Source organism: Festucalex cinctus, chromosome 21, assembly GCF_051991245.1.
Source record: "Festucalex cinctus isolate MCC-2025b chromosome 21, RoL_Fcin_1.0, whole genome shotgun sequence".
NCBI classification, from domain to species: domain Eukaryota; kingdom Metazoa; phylum Chordata; class Actinopteri; order Syngnathiformes; family Syngnathidae; genus Festucalex; species Festucalex cinctus.
This window is the reverse complement of record NC_135431.1, coordinates 6,452,347-6,476,289: the sequence shown is the minus strand read 5'-3', so window position 1 is coordinate 6,476,289 and position 23,943 is coordinate 6,452,347. Positions and strand designations below refer to the sequence as shown.

At 38.8% G+C, this 23,943-nt stretch overlaps 2 protein-coding genes across 2 annotated transcripts in view; one reads left to right on the top strand and one right to left on the bottom strand.

The window, feature by feature from the left end:
- Positions 1–883: 883 nt before the first annotated feature.
- On the top strand, positions 884–8,656 carry sccpdhb (saccharopine dehydrogenase b). Its single transcript, XM_077510411.1, has 12 exons — positions 884–1,119; positions 1,347–1,459; positions 1,559–1,639; positions 1,732–1,861; positions 2,083–2,132; positions 3,261–3,391; positions 4,119–4,236; positions 5,521–5,640; positions 5,962–6,018; positions 7,311–7,422; positions 7,835–7,916; positions 7,998–8,656. Exons 1-12 carry the CDS (start codon positions 924–926, stop codon positions 8,110–8,112), a joined length of 1,305 nt encoding a protein of 434 aa, XP_077366537.1. The 5' UTR covers positions 884–923; the 3' UTR covers positions 8,113–8,656.
- Positions 8,657–10,497: 1,841 nt separating this feature from the next.
- snap25a (synaptosome associated protein 25a) overlaps positions 10,498–23,943 on the bottom strand; it is a 31,329-nt gene continuing 17,883 nt past the window's right edge. The window contains exons 4-8 of the mRNA XM_077510326.1: positions 22,485–22,533; positions 18,462–18,579; positions 13,792–13,911; positions 12,669–12,813; positions 10,498–12,100 (exon numbers count right to left, since the gene is read on the bottom strand). Coding sequence (XP_077366452.1) covers positions 12,032–12,100; positions 12,669–12,813; positions 13,792–13,911; positions 18,462–18,579; positions 22,485–22,533 — 501 coding nt within the window. The 3' untranslated portion in view covers positions 10,498–12,031. The remainder of the gene's footprint in view (positions 12,101–12,668; positions 12,814–13,791; positions 13,912–18,461; positions 18,580–22,484; positions 22,534–23,943) is intronic.

The window sequence follows — 23,943 nt, the reverse complement described above, 5'->3', positions numbered from 1 at the left end:
ACTTGTGAACACGTTTTATTGCAACATGTAAAAATGTTCTGTCAAAATACTGTTGGTATTTTATTTTTATTTTATTTTTTTTAGTACTGGGTAAAATCATGTTCCTGTACCCACTGGCGTGTACTATTTCATTGATTACCATATTAAAAAGCAAATTGCTTTTGGGTTCTAACGGTTGAGTGATGAGTGTTTCCTTTAAATTGTGTAAAAAAAAAAAAATACAATGCCTCTTAGTGTAATTGAATTGAGAATATGTATTTCCTGGGATTTGCCACAAGAGGTCAGTGTACATTGCTTCCTCGGGTGTGCTGGTGAAACCATCAAATATAGACCCTTCTAGTGTGATGTCACGTTTAAGTGCGCCCCTTGCGGTGGAAGGCAGGGCGTCAATGCGAATGAATTCGAAAACAATCAGTGTAACCTAGAAAATAGGTCAAATAGTTGATAAATCAGCGACCATGTATTGCATATTGTCTGAATACGCTTCCTTCCAAGGATTTGGATTAGTTTTACATCACATTAACAGTGCGTACGCTGAAGTCTCCCCGCACCGGAAGGTTGGGTGCACTCATCCGGCGAATGCGGAAGTGATTTCTATAGGATATGGAAAATGGAAAACAGCTTTATGAAGTTCAGTCCATTGACTGGCAGAGGTGACACATCCAACATGGCGCACATGCTAACGTATACCGGCCAGTGCCCGACTTCTTCTCTGGCGTCACCAATAGGTGCAAATAGCAGTCGTCGTTCATGAAAAACGTAACCACTATCATCTTAGATAAACATAAAATAAATTAATAATAAAATAAATAAATAAATAAATAAATAATAATAATAATAGTAAAATAAAGTAAGTGTAGCTGTCAAACTGGGAGAACCGGCCGGAAGTAACGTTACCCGGAGTGACTTTGCACAAGCACAATATGGAGGCAGTGACATCCAGCAGACCTTACCACATCATAATATTTGGAGCTTCGGGCTTTACCGGAAAGTTTGTTGTTGAAGAAGTAGCCCGCTACGCCGCTAACAGTACCGGAGACAACCGTCTAACATGGGCCGTGGCCGGGAGAAGCGGACAGCGTCTGAAGGGGATGTTAAAGCAGGCCGCCGACAGGCTGGGTGGGTACACATTCTGAGGTGGGTAGAGTAGCCAAAAATTGTCCTCAAGTGAGAGTATTGTTACATTAGTCCGACAAATTAAGAGTAAGTATGCAGTAACAAAATATTCAAGTACTGAGCAACTAGTTAGTAACTTCACAATTGGCTGAGGAAAAATGCAGTGGTTTGTCATGGCATGTAATATGATGCTCATCTTGTCATAATGCTCATTTGTCTTTATTTTTCAGCCATTCCCGAGTTGAACACAAACGTTGACATCATTATAGCAGATGTGTCTAGCAAAGAATCTCTGGCCCTTATGTGCCAAAAGGCTCTAATTATTCTCAACTGTGTGGGTCCAGTAAGTATTAAATGCTGCTTTTATTGAGGAACGAATGAAACCACCAAACCATGTTGAAAATAGGACTGATGTGCCATGTTGTGTGTGTCAATGTTCCAGTACAGATTTTATGGCGAGCCGGTGGTCGCTGCCTGCGTGGAGAATGGAGCTCACTACATTGACATCTGTGGAGAGCCTCAGGTAAAGGGATATTTTTTTTTTTTTTTTTTTTTTTGTCCAATTACGTAAGATTCACACTAATATTACTGTGCCTTAAATAAATGTCTTGACAGTTCCTGGAGCGCATGCAGCTGGAGTACCACACTAAGGCCTTGGACAGAGGGGTGTACGTAATTGGCAGCTGTGGCTTTGACTCTATACCAGCAGACCTGGGAATTCTCTACACTCAGAGCCACTTTAAAGGTTAGACTTGTTTTTTGTAACAAGTTTGGTCCGGTCAATCGTGTCCATTTCAGATGCGAGGCAGTTACACGTATAAAAACCAAGGGGACATAATAAATATAAAATAGATTTTTTATTTTTCAAGTGCCTTTACTGTTATTAATCAAATTATTTGGAAAATACCTATTTATTGAATTTCTCTATTGCATTTTTGAAATGATTGTTTACTCTTGTGATTTTAGGGACTCTGACAGCAGTGGAGAGCTTCCTGACAATAAGCAGTGGGCCTCAGGTAATTAATATCACATTTTCCTTACTAGTAAAGGAAATAAATTGTATTTAAATATTTACATTTTTTTTTCCATGGAATAGCTTTGTTTAGCATGATGAATAAATTAATAAAACAACATGAAACCCAATTTTAAAACACTCCAATCTGTCAGTGAAAGCTTACATCAGAAACACCTTGAGAATTTTTTTCAGAAGAAATTTTGACCAAATGGAAACGATCAGATCACCACAGAGTTGCTAACACAGCGGTGTCCAAACTACGGCCCGGGGGCCATTTGCGGCCCGCCGTCTATTTTTCAGTGGCCCGCGACATGCTAAAAATGGCATTTGACTCAGTTCAAATGAAATAAACAAAACAAAAATGTTTGTAGATGGTCAAAGTAAGAAGGGAGGGTATCGAAAAACAGGTGCCATTAAAGGTTATTTTAGTTGACTAAAATTAATGAAAAAACTAAAACTAAAATTCAAAAAACAATATTGTTACCCTAATAAAAACGAAAATGCTTTTAAAAAAACGAAAACTAACTGAAACTACATTTTCTGTTAACAAAACTAACTAAAACTAACTATAATTACAGCAAACATGTCCTTCGTTTTAGTCTTGGGTAATTATTTTAATGCATGAGCCTTTGGGGATGATTTTAAATGTGATTTTTAGTAGATTTATTTTGACAACAACCGTAATAATGACGTTTGAAAGTATGTCACACAGAAGTGACATCATCTAGCAACAGCCAATAGAAAAGCACCTTCAGATGACATTGCTCCCATGGTGTTTTTTTAAATATTGTGCACAAGTAATACACATTTAAAAAAAAAAAAAAACTAATATTAATACTGAAACTAACAAACTAAACTAAAACTAAGCATTTCTTTTAAAGAACGAAACTAATAAAAATTAACAGAACCACCCTAAAAGCTAATAAAAACTAACTAAATGCCATGTTACAAATAAATTGGTTATAGCATTTTTCTAAATATGCAAAAGCACAAGTAAATTATTTGTACAATTTTTAGGACTAAACACAATTTCTCTTTATAACATTATGTGGCCTTTGCATCCTTCTGATTTTTTGTATGTGGCCCTCAAATGAAAAAAGTTTGGACACCCCTGTGCTAACCCTTGCAGGGCTCATGCGGTCACGATGCCACTTGGCAGTCAGCTGTGCACGGCTTCGCAGACAGCGGCACCCTTCGCCAGCTGAGGAGGAAGTTTGGCCACAAGCCGCTACCTGCGGTGGGAACCAAAGTTCGCCCAAGGTAAGGAGATAACATTCTCCTTATTTCCTGGTAATCATAGCTTAACTCATTTGCTCCCAATAACGTGTAAATATGTTTTTTTTTTTTTAAATGTTCTAAGTGTCCCAAAGACGTATTTATACGTTTTTTTTTTTTTTTTTTTATATGCTAGAGCATACAGAAGGCTTTGATGCAGCCTCTCAACTGCAAAGAACGGTTGCAGAAATGGTAGTTATTACACAAACGGCCAGCAGGTGGCAGCAGAGCAAAGGAGCTCAACCAGGGCCATGTAGAAAAAAAGCTCAATTACTTACAATTTTAAATAGATTTGGGAAAACCGATGAAACTTAGCTCTCTTCTAATGCTAATTGCTGCAAAACTGAAACAGATAGAAACATACTTGTTTCTCCTGATGAAAGAAGAAACTTTAACCTTTCTTTTGATAGGTTCCATGCTTTTATAGCAATAGAACACAATATTCTGTGGGCCTTGCAAAATCAGTCAAAATCCAGTAAAACAGCCAGGAGCAAACGGGACTGCTTTTGTGAAAATGGCTGGGAGTGAATGAGTTAAGTGGCGTGCAAGTCCAAATGGAGAATAATTGATTTTTATATTTATAGTATTCGGCTGTAATTGAATTATTAGACACAATAAATACATTTGTAGAGTCATTCAAGATGCATAATGAGGTCTTATTGGAATGAGTAAGACTGATCTGATGTGTGTTTATGTGTGTGCTTGTGTGTAGAGGATTTGTGTTCTTTAGCAAAGAGATTATGCAGTACGCCATTCCTTTCATGGGTTCGGACCCCTCTGTGGTCAAGAGAACACAGCGGTTCCTTTACCAGGAGGAATGTCGTTTGCCAGTAAGTATTCACGTTACTTATATGACTTCATTTTGTCAATTTTGTAAAATTAGTGTGCTATATATTGAACCATCGGGGGGACTATGCTAACCTACGACATACCCTGGAAACTGTTCACAAATTGCACAATATTGTGAATATATCACGATACCCCTTTTCTGAGACGATTTGCCAAACGTTATTATCACCCCAACCTCCCTGGGGAATGTGAATATTTCTCATCATATTGTTCATTTTGCGTGCCAAGCCAGAGGGGAAGAAACTACACTTTCACAACATTTCCTTCTAATTAATAATTTGGCATGCCGTACATGAGGCGGCAAGTAAACAGCATGTTATGAAGAATCTTGTTCTGCTTGAACGTGCCCCAGGAAACATTTTAGAGGCTAATAACATCCGCGTCCAAGTTTCGATGCTGGATTTGTATAAAATAAAATAAAAAAATACACGACAACACACTTTTTTGTACTTTTAGCAGAACACTATAGAAATGGAGGCTTTATTTAATGTATTTATTTGTTTATTTATTTATTTATTTGTTTTTTTATGTATTTATTTATTTTTAATCTGTATATATGTCTGAAACTGATTAGGACTGATTGTAGTCATGTGTTAATCTGTGCAGATTTTGGTCATATGTAGGGCTGTGCAATTAATCGGAATTCAATTACAATTTTTACACTCAATAATTACAAAATCAGCATAATTGTAAAAAAATAAATAAAAATAGGCTACTAATTTTTTAGTTGCTTAAATTTATACATTTGCACGTTTTTTGTATTTAAAATAACTAATTTACTTGTATAATTAGTGTTTCAAAGAATTTTATTTGAATCAATGAATGAATTTTATTTCTCTAACACACGCATATATATTTATAAAAAGAAAAAATATATATATATAAAAAAAGAAAAATATATATCTACACAAAGATATTAAAAATCATATAAAACATAAAATTATAAGCGATACGCATGTTTGAAAAAAAGGAGTAGAAAGAAGTATACACTTCACACTATTGGTTTTAATATTTTTTTACGTTTTCTTGTTAGATTTTTTACGTGTTCTTGTTTTGTACCAAAAAATAAATGATTGTCCTCATCGTGCTTTCAATTATTACCAAAATAATCGTGATTACTCATTTTTTCATAATCGAGCAGCCCTAGTCATATGTGATCTGTATGTTATTTTCCCATGCTTCCCTTCATGTGTCATTCTGTTTGCACACTAACTCCTTTTATTTTTTTTTCTTTCTTCCAATCCACCACCCTCCTCCCTTGTCAGATCCAATATTGTGCATATGTTGGGGTAGGTGGTCTCTGCTCAGTTGCCAAGCTCTTTTGCGGTGGACTGCTCTTCTGGATCTTGGTCAAATTCAGGCTGGGAAGGAAACTCCTCACCATGGTACAGACGTCCTTCCTTGATCATCTTTTCACCAAGCAGTACAGTTTGAGAACTTCAGGTTTCGATAGCTGATGTGTTTGCTATTTGGAGGCTTCCTATTGATTACCTTTTGGATCACATGAGATCCAGTGGGGTCCCAATAACAGTATTGAGGTCAAATTTCGTATACACGTGTTTAAGACCACAACGAGGATCTTCATCTTCACGGTTTCAAATTGTGGTAAGATGAAGTGAACTGGACTGCATGGTGAACCCAGATACTCTCGATGGGAAATTGATTTGTTCTCTATGTTGATTTTTTTGGTTTCTGTCTTTCCATAGTTTCCAAGGTTTTTTTCCTTTGGCTTGTTCAGTAAGGCTGGTCCAACAATTAAACAGGTAAGAGTTTTGATTTATTTATTTTTTAATTTCGATATGATTTGATTGAACATATAAACAAGCAAACAGCAGAAAAAACAGAAATTAAAAAGAAAAGAAAACCCCAATAAAATCATCATTCAATCATAGTTTACATGTTCAAAAGGGAGTAGGAAGAAGTTAAAAACTTATTTAGTCCTACCCCTTTTACTTTATATATTTAAACTTATTTTCATTATTAATACAATACTAATTTACTATTTAAAAAAAAATCAAATGTATAAACCTTGTTATATATACACAAGTGCACTTAGAGATGTTTACATTTGCCAAAAACATATATACATGAATTTCCTAAGCATATACCATAATACCTATCTAAATCATATACACATACTCACATATACAATTTTCATACTCTGGTCTGACATAAGTAATTTTTGTGAACTTTTACTATTAAACAGTTTTTCAAACTCCAGAAGTGAGTCACATTTTTTCAGCTCAATTCCCAAATTATTCCACAAATGAACATCTTTTACAGATACACACCTTTGCTTAATATTTGTTCTTGTTTTTTTTTTTTTTGTAGACACTCGTACCTCTTATATCATATATAAGTTTAATTGATCAAACCTTCAATTACTTGTAAATCAAAGTTTGCCTGCTATGGAGGACCAAAACTGCCAAAATAAAAAGAAAAAAAAAATGAATAAAAGTGAAAATAAAAAATGATATAAAAAAATAATACAGCGTTTAATTTTTTAATTATATTTTTTATATCATTATTTATTTATTTATTTAATTAATTTTAACTCTTTTACTGCCACATGTTTTCATAAAAAACTTTGATATGAAAAAGGCTTTGATCATTCACGTCATCCTTGAAAACGTCCTATTTCATCAGATTCTGTCATGTTTCATTGTAATTTCGTATACCGGCAGCCCATTGAAAAGAGATAAAATTCTGCCACCTGCTGGCCATAGTTGGAGTTTTTGATTCCACAATCCATTGACCAGGCAGTTAAAAAAAAAAGAAAAAAAAGTTGACGTCATTTACCGTTGATGGTGGCATACATCGGGATTTTACTAATCGTTATTAAACGTTTTTGGCAGTCAAAGAGTTAATATTGGCAATTTTTGGTCCTCCATAGTACTACATACATGTAAGCCACGAGCTGTTCCGGCACAACTGACTTCTTCTCGTGCACCGAACGAAGCAAACGTGTTTGTCCTTATACGTGTTGAAAGCAGTACGCGCTTCGTAAACTGGTCGCTTTGAGTCCATCTCTCATGTTGGACTGTCACCTTACCAGATTGAGGACACCTGCTTCAGCATCAAATTTTTCGGGGAGGGATACTCGCAGGGTACAGACCCCTCCCAGGGGAAACCCGACGCCAAGATCTGCACTGAGGTCATGGGAGCAGGTAGGCATTGGAAAATCTGCCATCTTCCGACGCGCGTGATGCTTCGAGCTGTTTATTGACACTCACCCAGTTGTATTTTTATTATTTTATAATAAAATGTATTTATTTAATTTAATTTAATTAATTTATTTATTATTTTATTTTATTATTTAAAACTAATGTCAAATACAGTTGCCGATTGAAACAAACTCATAGCTTTGACTTTAAAATGTAAGCTAGCTTAATGCTAACATATTGCGTAACGCCATAACTGGCTAACAAATAGCATCATCATCAATGTCGCAGTATAAATCTTAAAATAAGAAAAGTGTTACCAATGTTGTACTTATTTTAAAATAATGCTATTGGACAATTGCTTGAAGGATCACTGGTGACAATTTATTTATTTATTTATTTATTTATTTTTTGGAAGAGCCTGGTTATGTGGCCACGGTGATTGCTATGGTACAGGCAGCAGTCACAGTGCTGAAAGAAAGACACTCCCTTCCCAGGAGGTGAGTCGTGACGCCCTTCACGCTACCTAACACGTCTTCTGAAAATACATATAATAATATCTTTTCTCTCCAACTCATCAGGGGAGGAGTGTACACACCAGGAAGCGCCTTCCACAAAACCAATCTCATTGACCGTCTTCATAACCACGGCTTCAAGTTCTCTGTGAGAAACTACGCGGAAGCCACAAAGTCATAAGCCCTCCGTTGTTTGCGTGCGTTCTGCTTGACCTGTTGCGAAGTATCCGTAGCTGTTAACGCGAATCCTGCCGGAGCCAGATGGTCTTTTTTTTTTATTATTTTTTTTTCAATCAGTGTTGGTACAAATACAAGCCTTGCAATTAAAAGCAAGATTGACCAATATTTGTTTGAGAATCATTGAAAAGGGATCATTAATGCTGTAAAACGGTTAATAATAATTTGATTAAAAACACTACAACTGTTTATGCATGACTGAAGTGACTGTTAGATTTAGTTGTTTTTTTTTGTAATTTTTGAAAAACATTTGGAGATTAGAGTAAAGTTAAATTCATTTTCATGTGATCATGTGGACATGTTCAGTTGTGAAATAAATAAATTGTTGCACATCTTTTATGTATGAAAAGTACTAGTGGTATTGGTAGCCTACTTGGTATTGGGTGCTACAAGAGAACTCGTACTGGTATGTCTGAAAAAAGTGGTAATAGAACATACCTGCTCTTTATTTAGAAAGGTGTTTATCATTAAATTATTCAAAGCACAAACCATTTAGTAATGAGTTGTAGTTTATATCATTATTTTCTTAGTTATTTCCTTAATTCTAAATTTGATACAATAATAGTTCACATATTAAACAATTATATTTCCACTGTCCAATGAATACTGTTACATTTTTTTTTTAAATCATTTTTTTATTCATTTTTGGTTAAAAGGAAATACATTCGTTTTTGTATATACTATATCGATATAAATAAATGTATATTATATAACTTAAAGAAAATCTATCCATCCCTTATCATCATCCACCTTGCTGTGTCTTTATTTATACATTTAATTAAAATATAGAAATCACAGCAATATATCCACATTTGTGTTTATTTTTTGAAGGAGAAAACGTTTTTTTTTTTTTTAAACACCCCCCACCTTCTCGTCTATGGTTGTAGTTCACCTACACTGCCAGTAAGTGTCAGTATTTCCCCTGATAAGCGATGACCCTCCACATCCCGGCATGACAGTAGAGGTCATTTCATGCCTCCGAGGATGCGGAGGCGGTATGTGGAGTGACAGCGGGTCACCGTGGAAGCTCTCTGGAGATTTCCACTTTTTTTTACAGCCGCTCGACGGAGGCTGCAGTCATTAGAAGGAAATATTTGGCAGCTCCCGCATCTTTTCCCCATTCTCTTGAGTCACCACGTGAGCCATCTCCCCGTCACATCTGCTTCCCATCCCCCAGTCGTCAGCGCCACTGCAATGAACACTGTCCAAACAGCGGTTGCGAAGACGGAACATGTCAGTAGGGTAGTTGCTGCGTCACGTCGCTTGTGTGATAAGGAGCTGCGGTGTTGGTGCCAGGGCGAGAGATTGCAGTGGTTCCCCGGGGTGGAGCAGAGAGCAGCCCCACCCTTACTGCCTTGCCCACAGTTCGCCATTGTGGTTGTGCTGCTGTTCGTGTGATTTCCTCTCATCTGCCAACACTTTTGTAATCACATCTCACTTACTGCCCTGAAAGCCATTAACTCTTTGACTGCCAAACGTTACCCCCCCCCCAAAAAAAAACAACGGTGCCGGCCGATTTGGAGCATTTTTACTCATATTTCAAAGCAAACAGAATATTGTGCAGTATGATGACATAAATATGGTGGATACCATATGAAAGATTGGATTCCATTCTTTCATGAGAAAAAAAAGAAAGTATGTTTCTACCTTATTCCGTTCTTTAGTAATCACCATTTGAAATTGGGTCATTGGAGTGACATAAGCGAAAATACCAAAATATTAAGAGAAAAACAGTGACTTTGACACTAATATTTTTTGTTTAGTGACAAGGCAGCGCTGTACAAGACGTTGCGCTGCCCATTGAGAGAGAAAAAAAACCCCAAACGTAAATTAACGTTTTTGGCGGCATTCGTTAGGATTTTAGAATACGTCATTAAACGTTTTTGGCAGTCAAAGAGTTAAAAGTGCAGTGCTGTGAAGATTATGCAACCCCGACACCCTCTGATAAGGAATTTAGCAGGAAGGCAGCATCATTTAGCATCTTCCAAAAGATTCGCACCAATCTCGACAGATCGTGAGGAATCCAAGCCACAAAATTAAAATGTCCAAATATGCTCATTATGGTGCTGATTAGGTGGTCGTCTGGCGTATACCCATATTTGGCATTTTAGACATATTATCTAAATATTGGAGTGTGTGTTTGCTTGTACCTCAATACATCTACTGGTCAAGTAGATGCATACTAATCGTCAGTTGTGCCTAAGTTACACTTTTTTAAATTGTACTATTGAAACAAATAACATGCTTGTTTTAAACATTTCATGGAGATATTATTGTTTATCTAATGTGGGCATCAATTAAAAGCAATAAAGACAAACACAGGTACAACTCGGGTTGATTACTTTTAATCAATTCAGCTAGCTACAAAATGTCCACCACTTTACACACTGACAAGATACAGAGAGGGAGTCTTTTAATATAACATGCGTTGAGGACATCAATCTCACAGTTGAATCTATTGTCATTCAGGTTGGGGTATTTCATCACCTTACTCTAACCAAAGGACATTTTTGGAGATTTGGTATGCATAGCTCTAAAGTACAGAAGCAACAAAAAACCCTTGATGTTTTCTTTTTGTTTCAGTGTATAGTTATCATCAACATTGTCATTTTTTTTTTTGTACTAATAACAAACCACACGGGGAGAATAAACTTACAGGTACAGTCTTCTTATAAAAGTAAGGTCTCTCAGAAATGTGCGCCTTTGCTTTACATTGCAAACGTTTATTTGTGTTTTTTTTTTTTTTCAGAGCATCCAAAACCTATGTTACAGTACACAACCAGTCCTCCTCTTTCAGCACGTGATCAACATCCTCATCACAGAACTGCATAATCGTTTAGAAAACAGGTCTTTTTTTTTCTTCTTTTTTTTGCAATACGACCACAAATGTTTTGTCTGTCATCTCACTTCTTTTTTTTTTTATCCCTTTTGCATTATTTTACAACAAGATGGTCACAGTCAGTAAATATATCAAGACAGAAAGAGTGGCACTATTGCAAACTTGCAGGGAAGAATGGAACGATCAACTGTGTCCTAATACTGAGCATGCGTTTTTGTCAAGTCGCTACTGCCGTGTTCTCATTTTTTCTATATATTTTTTCCAGACAGGTTTTATTTAGAAGACTAAAATCTACCAATTGTCATGCAGATAACGCACAATTCACATCACTTGGAATGCAAATGCCTAATACAGCTACAGAGAATCTAATTGCACATTGTCTAAACAGTAAACTCAGTATGATCGCAATGATGGAAAATGGAGCAGCGACTGCCTTTTATGATTGTAAGTGCTGTTTGCAATCTTATTCAACTCAGTGAACCCTGACTTGTCATCATCGGTCTTCTCCCTTTTGCTGTGACAAAACGCTAAAAGAAGGAGCATGACAGTAGCCTACATGAAACCGTTTTACTACGACAATACCGAGATACTGAAAAAGAAGGAACAATCAAAACAAACAGCTTGTATCGCATTCCTATTATACTTGCCATCCATTGCAGTGTACTTTAACATATATATAATATATATGTGATATAGAATAATATATTATATATATGTATATATATTGATCAAGAGAATAAAAACTTCACAGGTGAGCCAGAGCGCCATTAACTCCTCAGCACTATATACAACCTTTGGAAAGAATGATGTACGGTGTATAAGAAATCATCATTTTTACGAGGACAATCATCTTGAAAAAGCTCGACAAACAACACACAGAACGACATTTACAATGGGGGAAGGGGAGGTGATATGTGCATGTGTGCAAACCTAGAAGGTCAAGATCATGATGAAAGCATGTCGGCGTCTGATGACGTGCGGCGCCGTACACCGGAACGGGTCGTGCCCGCCGTGGCCAGGTCGTTTAGCCACTGCCAAGCATCTTTGTGGCCCTCTGGTTGGCCTCGTCGATCCTGGTCTTGTTGGAATCAGCCTACGTGAGCGAAAAGAGGATAAGAGAGGGTTTGACTGAATAATTTTTCTCTCCAGATTTTGGTAGGCACATGTCTTTGAGAATTACTCAAGTACAAGAGTTTGGAATCGCAAACTAGCTAGCTACCTGATTAGCTAACAGTTAGCATAGCATCAGCTATTTGTTTTTCTTAAGATAAGACAAGATAAGTGGCCCTATTTTCATAGAAAGGTCAGCATAAAAACTGGCGCGTCTCCATTTTCATGGGACACGTCTAGCTTACAGTGTTTGGGAATTTGGCAGACCGCTCTGTGCCTTGCTAGCCGTTTAAGGTCGTTTTCTACTACATGCTTCCGACAGTTTGGTGACAAAAAGGAGGCTAGACTTTAAATCAAGTGAAAACCAGTTTAGTCTAAGTTGTGGTGCAGGTTGTCTCAATCAATTTTTGATCTAATGTCTTATTGCTGGTGTGGCTAAAAGAATATTTACGGCTATAATGCATAATTTTTAATAATTTAACGGGAATGTGACTTTGGATAGTTTGAAGAAGCAATAGGCGAACACGTTTCCCCCAGTGTGTGTTCTTTACCTTGTCCATGATCCGGTCGATCTGGCGATTCTGGGTGTCGATCTCGTTGCCCATGTCCACAGCCATGTGACGCAGGTTTCCGATGATACCACCCACCTGCTCCAGGTTCTCGTCCATCTCATTTTCCCGGGCATCATCTGTTACCCTAAGGACAAAAAAATATATATATAATTGTGCATTTATGTGAAATACTGTTTGCATCAAACCTGCTGGAATGAGCTGAGTTGACCTCCCTCTATTCCCGTTGTGAACGTTTCCTCTTATTGCAATGCAGAGTATAACCTATCCCACAACAAGGTCTTCCATCCAATTATGCCCTTTTTTGTCAACCAACTCCAAGCAAGAGTACCATAACAAACTTTTCTTTGGTTTAAAAAAAAAAAAAGTTAGTCGAGTGGCTAGTTTATTAGTACACTTTAATTTTCATTAGGGATGTTTTGGCCTTCTATGTTTAAAATCTATGCTAATTGTCAGATAAAGGGGAACCTAATTTGCTTGTGAAGCGATCAATGTGTGCTTGCATTAGCAAGTAAGTGCCTCAATATTGTTATTTGAGATTGTAGGTGGTTTATATGCATTGTTGTTACATATGAGCGCTTTTTTTTTTTTTTTTTTTTTTTTTTACAATATGGTGATCTTATTTAAATATCGTTAACCCCCCACAATATCGTGATAATTATCGTATCGCGACCTTCATATCGTGATAATATCGTATCGTGATGTTTGGCTATCGTTACATCCCTACAAGAAAGTAAAAAACAGAGGTGGGCGCGGCAAAGAATTTTGAGCGTCCGTCATTCGGCAATTGTCAACAATCTTTCCGTCATCGTCAATCCGTCAATATTTCAAGCCGCACCAAACTGTAATTGTTAATCCCCAAACGTCAATTTAACTGTCAATTTTAAATTACAGTCGCAATTTTTATGACTGACAGTAAATTAAGTAGTTTCATTGGCACAGTCCATCTAATATCCATAGTTGACTTCTGAATTGTACCACCTTCGACGTACCACCGTACTGTCAAGCTAATGTTTTAACACATTTGCTATAAATAGCCATGTAAACGTGAACTACGGAAGAAGCAATGTTCTGGAATGAGTAGCTTCGTATGACTTGCGCTTACCTGCGAATGAAGCCTCCGCTGATGGCCATCTGTTCGCGCTCATCCACAACACGGGCTGGCTGACTGGCCACCACCCCATCCTGGTTGTTCCCCCAGGCCTTGCTGGCTCCACTCTTCATCCTGGCCGGCGAAGGCAACGAAGAACACTTACTCAACACTTCGATGGGGTGCGCCATCGTGTCCCTCAAGCGGGCCGGCTTCCCATTGGTCAAATCAAACAACACGGGGAGCCGTGGCTTTGAGGGTGGGTTTATATGTAAATCAATGTCAAATTACTTGATTTCATGCATTCAGCACATACATGTATGAGTAATAGTGGAGACTAGACTAAGTCAAGCAAAGCATAGCAGGCATGGGCTGGTAGGGTTCGGAAGGTGCAAGCTTCTGTTTACACAATAGCAATGTGAGTGATACTATATCTTGAAAGTGTCATCTGCAGTTTTATATTATATTGTAACATTCCCATTGGCACCTCCCTGCTGTTGCAATGAAAACAATCCCTCCCCCAGTCCCGCAGTTGATTCTCCCAATGTGACAGATAACAGAGAGGAGACGATCTCCTGGGGGACAAACAACATAGAGTGTCACATCATTAAAAGGAGGGACGATAATAATGTGGAGAACAAACTACAAAAACAACAAAAAGGAAAAAAAAAAAAACTGAAGGAGGTCGACAGAGTAACATATGACGTTCCATGAACTATTCTTGGTCCTCACACCCCAATACACCCATCCTTGTTTCAGTCACCACTGCTTTCTGTGCTATCACCTTTGGAAAAAGCTTTGTGTCCCTAATTACTAGTGCGGTGGGTGATAACGATATCAATGCTCATCCAGTGTCTGTCTGAACAGGAAGTGTGTACTGACAAATAGAGCTGTGCTAACAAGATATGCAATCAGAATGCCTTTGTCAGTGTTGCCTCACGCTAGTTTAATCTATTTTACCCGAAACGATTACAGAAATAGGGGAAAGTGATCATCATAGACTAATCGGTTTGCCATTTTTACTTTACAGCATTTACAATATTGTCCCTTATTTACCCCCTGGCTTATTTTGTTTCAGTCTTGTCTGTTCTTTCTATTTTGTCTAATTCATTTTGTTTTCTGAAGCATCAGTTGATGGCAGTCAGCTTCAGTATTGTTTTTTTTTCCACTTTGAAAAGTGCACGAGTGGTTTGGTAGGGGCTTATATAGTCTTAAGAGGCTTGGGGAGTAACAACACACTCTTTTAACTGTTTGGAACATACTCACTGAAGGACTGATATATCTTAACATTTGTCACCGACAAAGAAACGTTTGAGCTGTCAAAGTCCCGTGGCGTCTTTGTATGGCAAAGCTAGTTGTTAGCTTGCTACACAGCTAATGTGGAGTTCCACCTTCCGTACAACACATCCACTGATTTACTATTTCAACAAAATAACAAAAATGTCGAAACTTGTGACTGGGACAGAATTATTATTATTAGGCCTTTGAAGAAGGCAAAGCCTACTGTAGAACCTGGACACCTATGGAAAGTGAATCCAGTGAGCGTACACAAGCTAGCCTAGTTAAAACACCGGCTAATGCTAACGTTAGCATGCCAGTATTACTGCATTCCCGACTTCATAATTGTTGGAGTGACTGTCACTAGATTGTGTTCATATTGACATGTTAATTCTTCTCAATAACAATGTGATTGATTGATTGATTGATTGATTGATTGATTGATTGATTGATTGATTGATGTTCCCATAGACAAATAGCCATCGCTACTACTTAGGACTTCCAATAATATTACCTCAAACATCTAAAGTTTAAACATATTATTTTAGCTTTAGTGTCCACGCTATTGTGGAGTGATATGCGAAAGTATTGTTTCACTAAGCAGGCTAGCAAATATTCAGCCTCCTACTTGACTTTTATTAATAGAACTGGACTGAAGCGAGGCTTCACTTAGCTGCCAGTCCCTGCTGACACACTCATTGTTTTTGTACTTGTTTGCCATCTGTCTGCTTTTCTTCATCTTCTCATTTTATTCCAAGATAGACTGGCCTCTTCTCCACTGTCGAGTGAATGCCGTAAACGCCGCTTAATCAGCTTTGTGGCAATTGAGCGGAGGTGATTGGATTAGTACTGTGGCAAAAAAAAAACCTCCATCTATTAAAATGAGCTGTCCACTAATCAAAATCTATCACCGATGGTGTGTAGAGAGGTAAAAACATCATGTAATGCTTTTACAGAACAAACAGTGCCTCTTTCAGTGTCTGGTGGTAACTGCATAGACGACTGTAAATCTGTTTTTTACTTTGTGTACTGCCCACATGACACCATCAGGTGCATGTACTGTCCCTCGTCACTTTTTGTTATTTCTTTCAGTGAAAGATCATTGACCATGAGAAACAAGTTCTCCTTTTGCCTCTCATTTACTTCATCAGCCAGAAGTTGTACTAGACCCATCAGATCCTATCAGAATCTCAAATCATAAGCTTATGTGAACATTTCGGGCAATTCTGAGAACAGTTTGCGGAAGAATATTTTTTTCTTTTTCAGCATGACTGTGCCTTGGCGCACAAAGCAAGCCCCATAAAGGCATGGTTGGATGAGTTTGTCATGAATGAACTTTTGAACCTCCACGTCAATCCCAGCAAACACCTTTGGGCCCGTCAAAAAAAAAACATTGGAGCAGCTAGGCCCCCTTGGCCGAAATCTCAAATCTCACAAATCTTAGTTTGGTTGAATAAACATTTATTTCCCACAGACTATCTCCAAAATCCTCAACGCTTTCTAGTAGAGTGGAAGCAATTATAGCTGCAAAATTTCCCTACGTGCAGTCAGGCATTATGATATTTGTGTTTATATAGTGGCTGCAGTATGTCCCCTTTCAAACCAATTACCTTCCCAGGCTCTGTATCACTTCTTGGGATAAAATAACAGAAATGTACATACATGTACGTCATTATCATCATCATATACTGTACATCAATGTCATGAGCGGCATCATAACCTTAGCATCATCACGTGCAGCAATGCTAGTATGCGTTGCATTGCCATGCATGCATGAGCATTCCAAGGGTCAAGTCATTCCATGTTATTGTAGTTGTAGTAGTAGTGGGTGGGTGGGGGGAAAAAAATAAAAGTTTTGTTGCCTGCAAAAAGGTGAGCATCTAGTGAATGTTAGAGTGGTGTGGTGGTGGAAAAGATCATGCAGATGAGGAGAAGCGTCAAGCTGTCAAGAGCATTTTGGTACCAACATCATTGAGCTCAATACAGTCAAACGATCTGAGTAGATGCGTTAACCCTGCTCTTATGGATTTCTCTGGCTGCATCTGCATGTAAACGAGTCCCAAGTAGAAGTTGAGAGGAAAGGGTGCTGAGCACAAGGATGTGTTAAGAGAGGCGCTTGCTGATTGACCTTTGCTGAATGGAGGGGAGATTAATAGAGCAGTGGTTCTCAGCCTTTTTTCAGTGATGTACCCCATGTGAAACATTTTTTTTCAGACAAAGCTGACAGGTTGGGTCCAACCATTCTGGTATGGGGGAAATGATGGGTTTTTAGGACACTGAAATTCAGTTGCCTACTGGATTGGCTACTCATACCCCCATTTGAGAACCACTGAAGTAGAGGACTGGATTCTTGCAAGATGGTCATTCTATTTTCATTTTTCAGCAGCCAAGAAGATATCTAGAACATTTCCATGGTTCTCCGAGATTGCCCCCGAGTGACGGATTCAGGGATGGTTTATCGCAGGGGTCTCCAAGTTCGGTCCTCGAGAGCCTCTATCCAGCCTGTTTTCCCATGTCTCCGTCCATCAGCACAGCTGAATCTAATGATCAGCTAATCAGCAAGCTTTGCAGAAGCCTGATAACGATCCCGATCATGAATCAGGTGTGTTAGTGGAGAGAAACATGGAGAACAGGCTGGATAGGGGCTCTCGAGGACCGAACATGAAGACCCCTGGTTTATCGTATCTCTAAATGCAGTTCAGTGGTGAAGGCGCTAATTAGATGAAGAGCTAGCTTGTGTTTGCTATTGCGCGTCCAATATAGTAGCAGTATTGGATTGACAACAAAGTGCTGTCCAGACAAGACTACTTATATGTGTTATAATAAGTTAACTCAGCAGTTGACTCTTGATCAGTCCACGGGGAACTTAACCCTTTCTCCAGGACCTCTTTAAAATATGACCCATCTGGCATTCATTTTAACTAATTTACCAAAAATGCTTTATTGCCCTTTGGGTCTTCCTTATGAAATGCAGCTAACGATCTCAAGAGCGTCACAAGAGAGTCACAAGAGCAGAGGATTGAACCCACAACCTTAAGGTTGGAGATGACTACTCTACGTCTGAGCCGTGCCACCCCACTACATTGCTTTCCTTACGTGACGTGTGGGATAAAGTATTAGAAATAGCTCCAAGAGTGGTGTAGAAAGCTACGCCACTGCATTTGCATCATCTACTACCCCACGATTGCATTGTTTGAGTGTATCCATATTGCAGTAAATGAGTGTGTCTGGGACAGTCTTCAAAAACTGCATCATGGCCTCCAGTGTGTATGGATGTGGAAGGTACTGATGCCTTTTTGCAGCTGGAGCAGAGCAGACTATTAGCTGACGGCCGTAATCATGCCAGCGGTTTCAATTCATATTTTTGTAAAGGCAGGCAGGCAGGCAGGCAGGCAAGCAGCACCTACTTGTTACATGGACAGGAGCAAAGACCACAGAATTTCCCTAGATCGTTCAAATTCTTTTCTGCATCCTTCATGTCCTTATTGATTTGGTCCATTCCCTCCTCGATGCGCTCCAGTTGTTCTGATTAAACGCAAGTCATTTATCCCCCACAGAACGAAGCACGAGGAGAGAAAGAGAGAGAGATAGAGGACAAAGGAGAGAAGACAATAACTTCAGACACTCACTGTGACGAAAGAAAGTAAGAACAAAAAAAATAATAATAAAAACCAAAAAAAAAAAAAAAAAAAAAGGAAAAACTGGACGCCACCACATATGTGACAACCTTTGAGGCACATTGTCAGTACCTACTTGTTACATGGACATATGAAAAGCCCACAGCATTTCCCTAAATCTTTTAAATTTTTCTCGGCTTCCTTCATGTCTTGGTTGATATGGTTCATGCCATCTTCAACACGATCGAGTTGCTCTGGTCAGGACAAAGGGATGACAGTAGTGGAATGAATGTCATTGGCTGATTAACACAAATATGACTTATGATGAGCAGCAACCGAGTCAGCTCGTTAAATGTGTGTACTGTATCGCTGTATCATCGGGGAGACGCTCACCTGTATCTGAACTATTGATGTATGTATCTATGTATTGAATGGGCCAGGAAGTTGTAATTGGTGGACTGCATTTTGGAGCAGATGAATTTGATTTCTTGATTCAAATTAAATGACTCATATTAAGCAATTTGCTGCTACGAGTAACTGCGTGAGACCAGACCAGGATTGGGCAACGCCGATCATCGAGGGCCACTATCCTGCACGTTTTAGATGTTTCCCCTCCTCCAACACACCTGATTCAAATGATAAGGATTGTTATCAGGTTTCTGAGCATTTGAATCAGGTGAGCGTTGTGGAAACATGTAAAACATCTACGATAATGGCCCTAGCGGAGCGGAAGTGCCCGTCCTTGGTCTAGACATAATTTTCGGAGTTGTTTGGTCGGAGTACCACTGACCTAACCTTCAGAGAGTTTCATCAAGGAATTTGAGTTTAAAGAAATTCTCTAGTACAGGGGTAGGGAACCCTGCTCTGGAGAAGCCTGATAACGATGCAAATCAGGTGTGTTGGAGGAGGGAGACCTCTAAAACAGGCAGGACTGCGGCTCTCCAGGACCACGGTTCCCAACCACTGCTGTAGAATAAAAATACTTTGTTGACGCGTTTGCTGGCAGGCTTACATAAAAACTACTTAACTAATAACCACCAAAACATGGAGTGGTTGGGCCATAACCAAGAATAATTTTGGAAAATTCCATGCTTTTGAACTTTGCTGGAAAAAATTGGAGTGCCAGGAGTAAAGTGGGGAACACACATACCAATAATAGGAGTGAATTTAAAGTGATTAGATCCCGGTATTTTAAACCCTTCCACATTTAACTATTGTCATATAATGATTAAATCTTACCTTTGACACCATTTTTATGAAATATTAGTTGTTTTGCTGGTTATTTTTCTAACGCAGAAGTAAAACGCCCGGTTCAGTAAAACCCCGCCTCTCCCCGTGTGATTGCCGCGCCCCCGGCGAGCCGATTACAGTCAGCTGTTGGAGTTCTGGGCTTTGAGCACTCCTCTGAATGGCCACAGAAGCCATCAATTCTTCTATAAACATTTGAAACAAAACGGCTCCTTGCCGCAATAAATCGTGGAGGAGCCGGGTAGGAAAGGGACGACGAGAGAGGAAAGAAGAAGGAAAAAAAACTGACTCAAACCCGGGACCACCTTCTTACAGGGTGCGTGCGTTAACCACTACCCTATTCGTTCAGTTCGGTTCAACAAAATGCCAAGCAGAAACAGAAAAGCAGTTAGCCTAGCTTTTGTTTCTTCATCTACTGCTACTTCGTAGACATTACTTCTATTGTCTTCAGCAGTCTGGGTGTCTTCTGGCACATAGGTTTCATCTTGGTACAACCCAAACTTCTGGCTTAGGATAGGAGCCCATGGACTAAACTGGGGAATAGGAGGGTGCTAGCCCCATTAGAAATCTGATACATGAAGTGCGCAGACCACAGGTGGAAAATTCCTACCATAGATAGATTTTTAGCCGCAGTTGATCCGACTCAACCGTTCCTGTGAGCTTGTTTACCTGCAGTTGAGACGAATCGAAGCATCTATGGCTAAAGCCAATCTATAGCATGGTTTTGACTTCCTGGACCTTGATTCCTGACCTCTGCCGCAGACATATGGAAGTCACTAGTGGTTATCACTTGCAGCTCATTCTGTATTTAATGAAAGTAGCCACTAACATTATCTGTTGCTACGGCGACAATGATCGGTGACTGGAGATGTCTCCATGTCTAAGGTGCTTTTCTGGGGTAACAAGCTAAAAGACCAGTGTAAGATCACAGAGGGTGTCCCTGTAATGGGTATGCCTCCATTTTTCTTTTTTCAAAAATTGCAAATTGCCCCTTTTAAGATGTTAAAAACTAGCATGTGTGTAGATGAAGTAAGGTTTGAACTTGACTTCGATCTCATCCAGCACTTGTTCTCCTGGATGACCGAACAAATGTTCCCATAGACACTCCAAAATCTTGCAGCAAGTCTTGACTTGAGAGTTGCGTCTTAGAACTGCCAAGAAGGAACTTCGACTATATCTTCTTACTTCATAATGCCAGATAACCTGAAACTTTAGTCTATATAGTGTGTCCATGTACAGTAGCTCGGGTCTGAAAGAGCTTTTATGGATTTCAATTCCTTACTCATGCTGATGAGGTGGATGGTGTTTTGGTGACTGCTCATAGCAAAGACTTTCCAGCCTGACTAGTGATTAAAGACAGCATGTGAATTATGAAGCATATTCATCAATTAACTACGGTATATTCAGATTTGTAAAATCCCTGGTTGGTGCACGGACATCCACTCAACAATACATCCATCCATCTGTTTTTCTAAGTGCTTGTCCCCATTAGGGTCATGGCTGTGCCGGAGCCATCCCAGTTGACGCTGTTGAATGATTCAGTGTTTTGATTTGTAACAGCGCAGAGCATGTTGTGCTCGTTAGAGTGTTGCAGGCAGCGTAAATGAAAGCAGTTCCGTCAACTGCTGTCAAGGTTTTGGAGTCCGCTGGGTGCATGCTGACACAAACGAACGGTCAGAGGACCAAGAGGAGCATTCATGTCCTTGTCCATGCAATTAATGGTCTTTCATGGGACACATAAACTGTTCTATGAGCCTTTCAGTGTCCATACCAGAGTTGGAAATCCTTTTACATGCTTTCAGTAGGCGTCACCAGATATTACTTTCTCGAATTATTCTATATGCCCCAGGCAAGCTGCATATATTATAAACCAGGGATTTTACAAAGAAGTGAATGGGTTGACTGAGAAGTGGCGGAATATTTTTGTCATTACCAGCTAAATCGATCGTTTCTCTTCAGTTGGCCTTTTTCAATTCTGGAACTTCAATTGACCAAAACCACAAGGAATTTTGCATTAGATTGTAAAACAAACTTATCTGATATCTTTTTGAAGTCATCCTGCCACCAAATGAATTAATTTTAGACAAAAAAAAAGGTTGTATATGCTGATGTTAAGACAGGTTTTTGTCACTGTGGTGGTTGGCACATATAATCAAGTTTGGCACTTTCAAGATGTCCAGCTGCTTGTCGGTGTTGGCTAATGGAAATAAATGAAAAGCTGCTGGCAAATAGCAAAGAAAACATTAAAAGAGAATTGCTAAAAGGAAACAAAGGTTAAAAGAAGCTGGAAATTACAATTTCCTAGTGCAAATAAATGTCAAATACCAGTAATCAAAAACAAAATCCCTTGCAAAAATAATGTTAAACCGTTAAGATTTACATTTAAAGAAATCAAGCAAATATAAGAAACAGTCAGTTTTTGGCACAGTTAAACACTACCTTCCTGTAATGAATAACAATGCCACTTGAGGTGTTACTAGTGTGTGACTATAGCTACAGAATTTTACCATTTTTATCTATACGTGGTCTAACATTTCATTGCAATCTATTCGTTTCCACACTTACCTCCTTGTTCATCCAACATGACCAAAGTCCTAATGCCGGCATCTTTGCTCTACTCCCCAAGGTCAGGCAGGTAGCAAGGTAGTGTGAGGAAGCGAGAGGGAGGGGGAGGGGAGGGGGGGTAAATGAATGAGAGGTCAATAATGAGGCTATATCGCCTTGGAGAGTTAGTGGGAGCTGAAAGATATTTGCTGCCATAAGCCATTTCCTCATTCCATTTTCACCATACTGCTTCTCACCATTTTTCTTTGCTACTTTTCGTACAGGCTAGGAAATTGCCAATTTTGTTCTACAGCTATTTCTCTCTAGAAAACTCTTTCAAAGTACAGAAACCGCTCACCAATCTTATTAAGTCTTAAAAATGAACTGCCGTGACATGCTTTACGAGGGTGACTGCGGAGTGGAGTAGCAATGACTGTTGATTGACAGCTTGTAAGCGTTACCTTGGTAACCAGTCAAGCGTCCATATGCAATCAACTACACTTATAGGTGGTGACTCGAAATGAGATGCAAATTGGCCGTTAATAATGAACGCCAGATCAGAATGTTCGGATTTGAGTGACTGTGAATCATATCATTCATGCTAGGACTAGTCACCGGAAGTTTGAATGGCAACGCATGTGACGCAATACCCAGAAGTTTTTGCGCATGTATGGGAATATTTAGCCAACTAATTAGCATTATATTCAACTGTTAACTCATTCACTCCCAGCCATTTTCAGTGAAGCAACACCTTTGGTCCCTGTTTTACTGGATTTTGACTGATTTTGCAAGGCCCACAGAATATTGTGTTCTATTGCTATAAAAGCATGGAACCTATCAAAAGAAAGATTAAAGTCTCTTCTTTCATCAGGAAAAAAAAGTATGTTTCTATCTGTTTCCGTTTTGCCGCAATTAGCATTAGAAGAGAGCGAAGTTTCATCAGTTTTCGCAAATCTATTTAAAATGATAAGTAATTGAGTTTTTTTTCTACATGGCCCTGGTTGATCTCCTTTGCTCTGCTGTCACCTGCTGGCCGTTTGTGTAATAACTACCATTTCTGCAACTGTTCTTTGCAGTTGAGAGGCTGCATCAAAGCCTTCTGTATGCTCTAGCATAAAAAAAAACAACAACAAAAACGTATAAATACGTCTTTGGGACACTTAGAGCATTAAAAAAAAACTTATTTATACATTATTGAGAGCAAATGATTAAGCAATCGAGGCAGGTTATCAACACATTTGTTACTTTGCTTTCGTCCCAGCAAGAAGCGAGTTTGCAACTATCACAGGTTAGCTTAGCGCTAGCTAGCTATATTTAAAACTTTACTAAAAGCTCAAAAACACTATGGGTTATGTTGTTTGCCAGAGTGCAGCAAGAGATCTGGGATGTTCCGCTAAGTTAATTTAAACTAAAAAGAAAAATAGCTAAATACAGTTTTTTTACAGTTTGTGTTGGCAAAAGTACAATTAGTGACACCATT

What these genes read in the sequence shown, in the direction of transcription:
- sccpdhb (XM_077510411.1), top strand. Translation starts at nt 924, where the DNA reads ATGGAGGCAGTGACATCCAGCAGACCTTACCACATCATAATATTTGGA. An exon ending in ACATCTGTGGAGAGCCTCAG is followed by an intron (nt 1,640 to 1,731) that starts GTAAAGGGATAT and finishes ATGTCTTGACAG; the next exon opens with TTCCTGGAGCGCATGCAGCT. An exon ending in CACTCAGAGCCACTTTAAAG is followed by an intron (nt 1,862 to 2,082) that starts GTTAGACTTGTT and finishes TTGTGATTTTAG; the next exon opens with GGACTCTGACAGCAGTGGAG.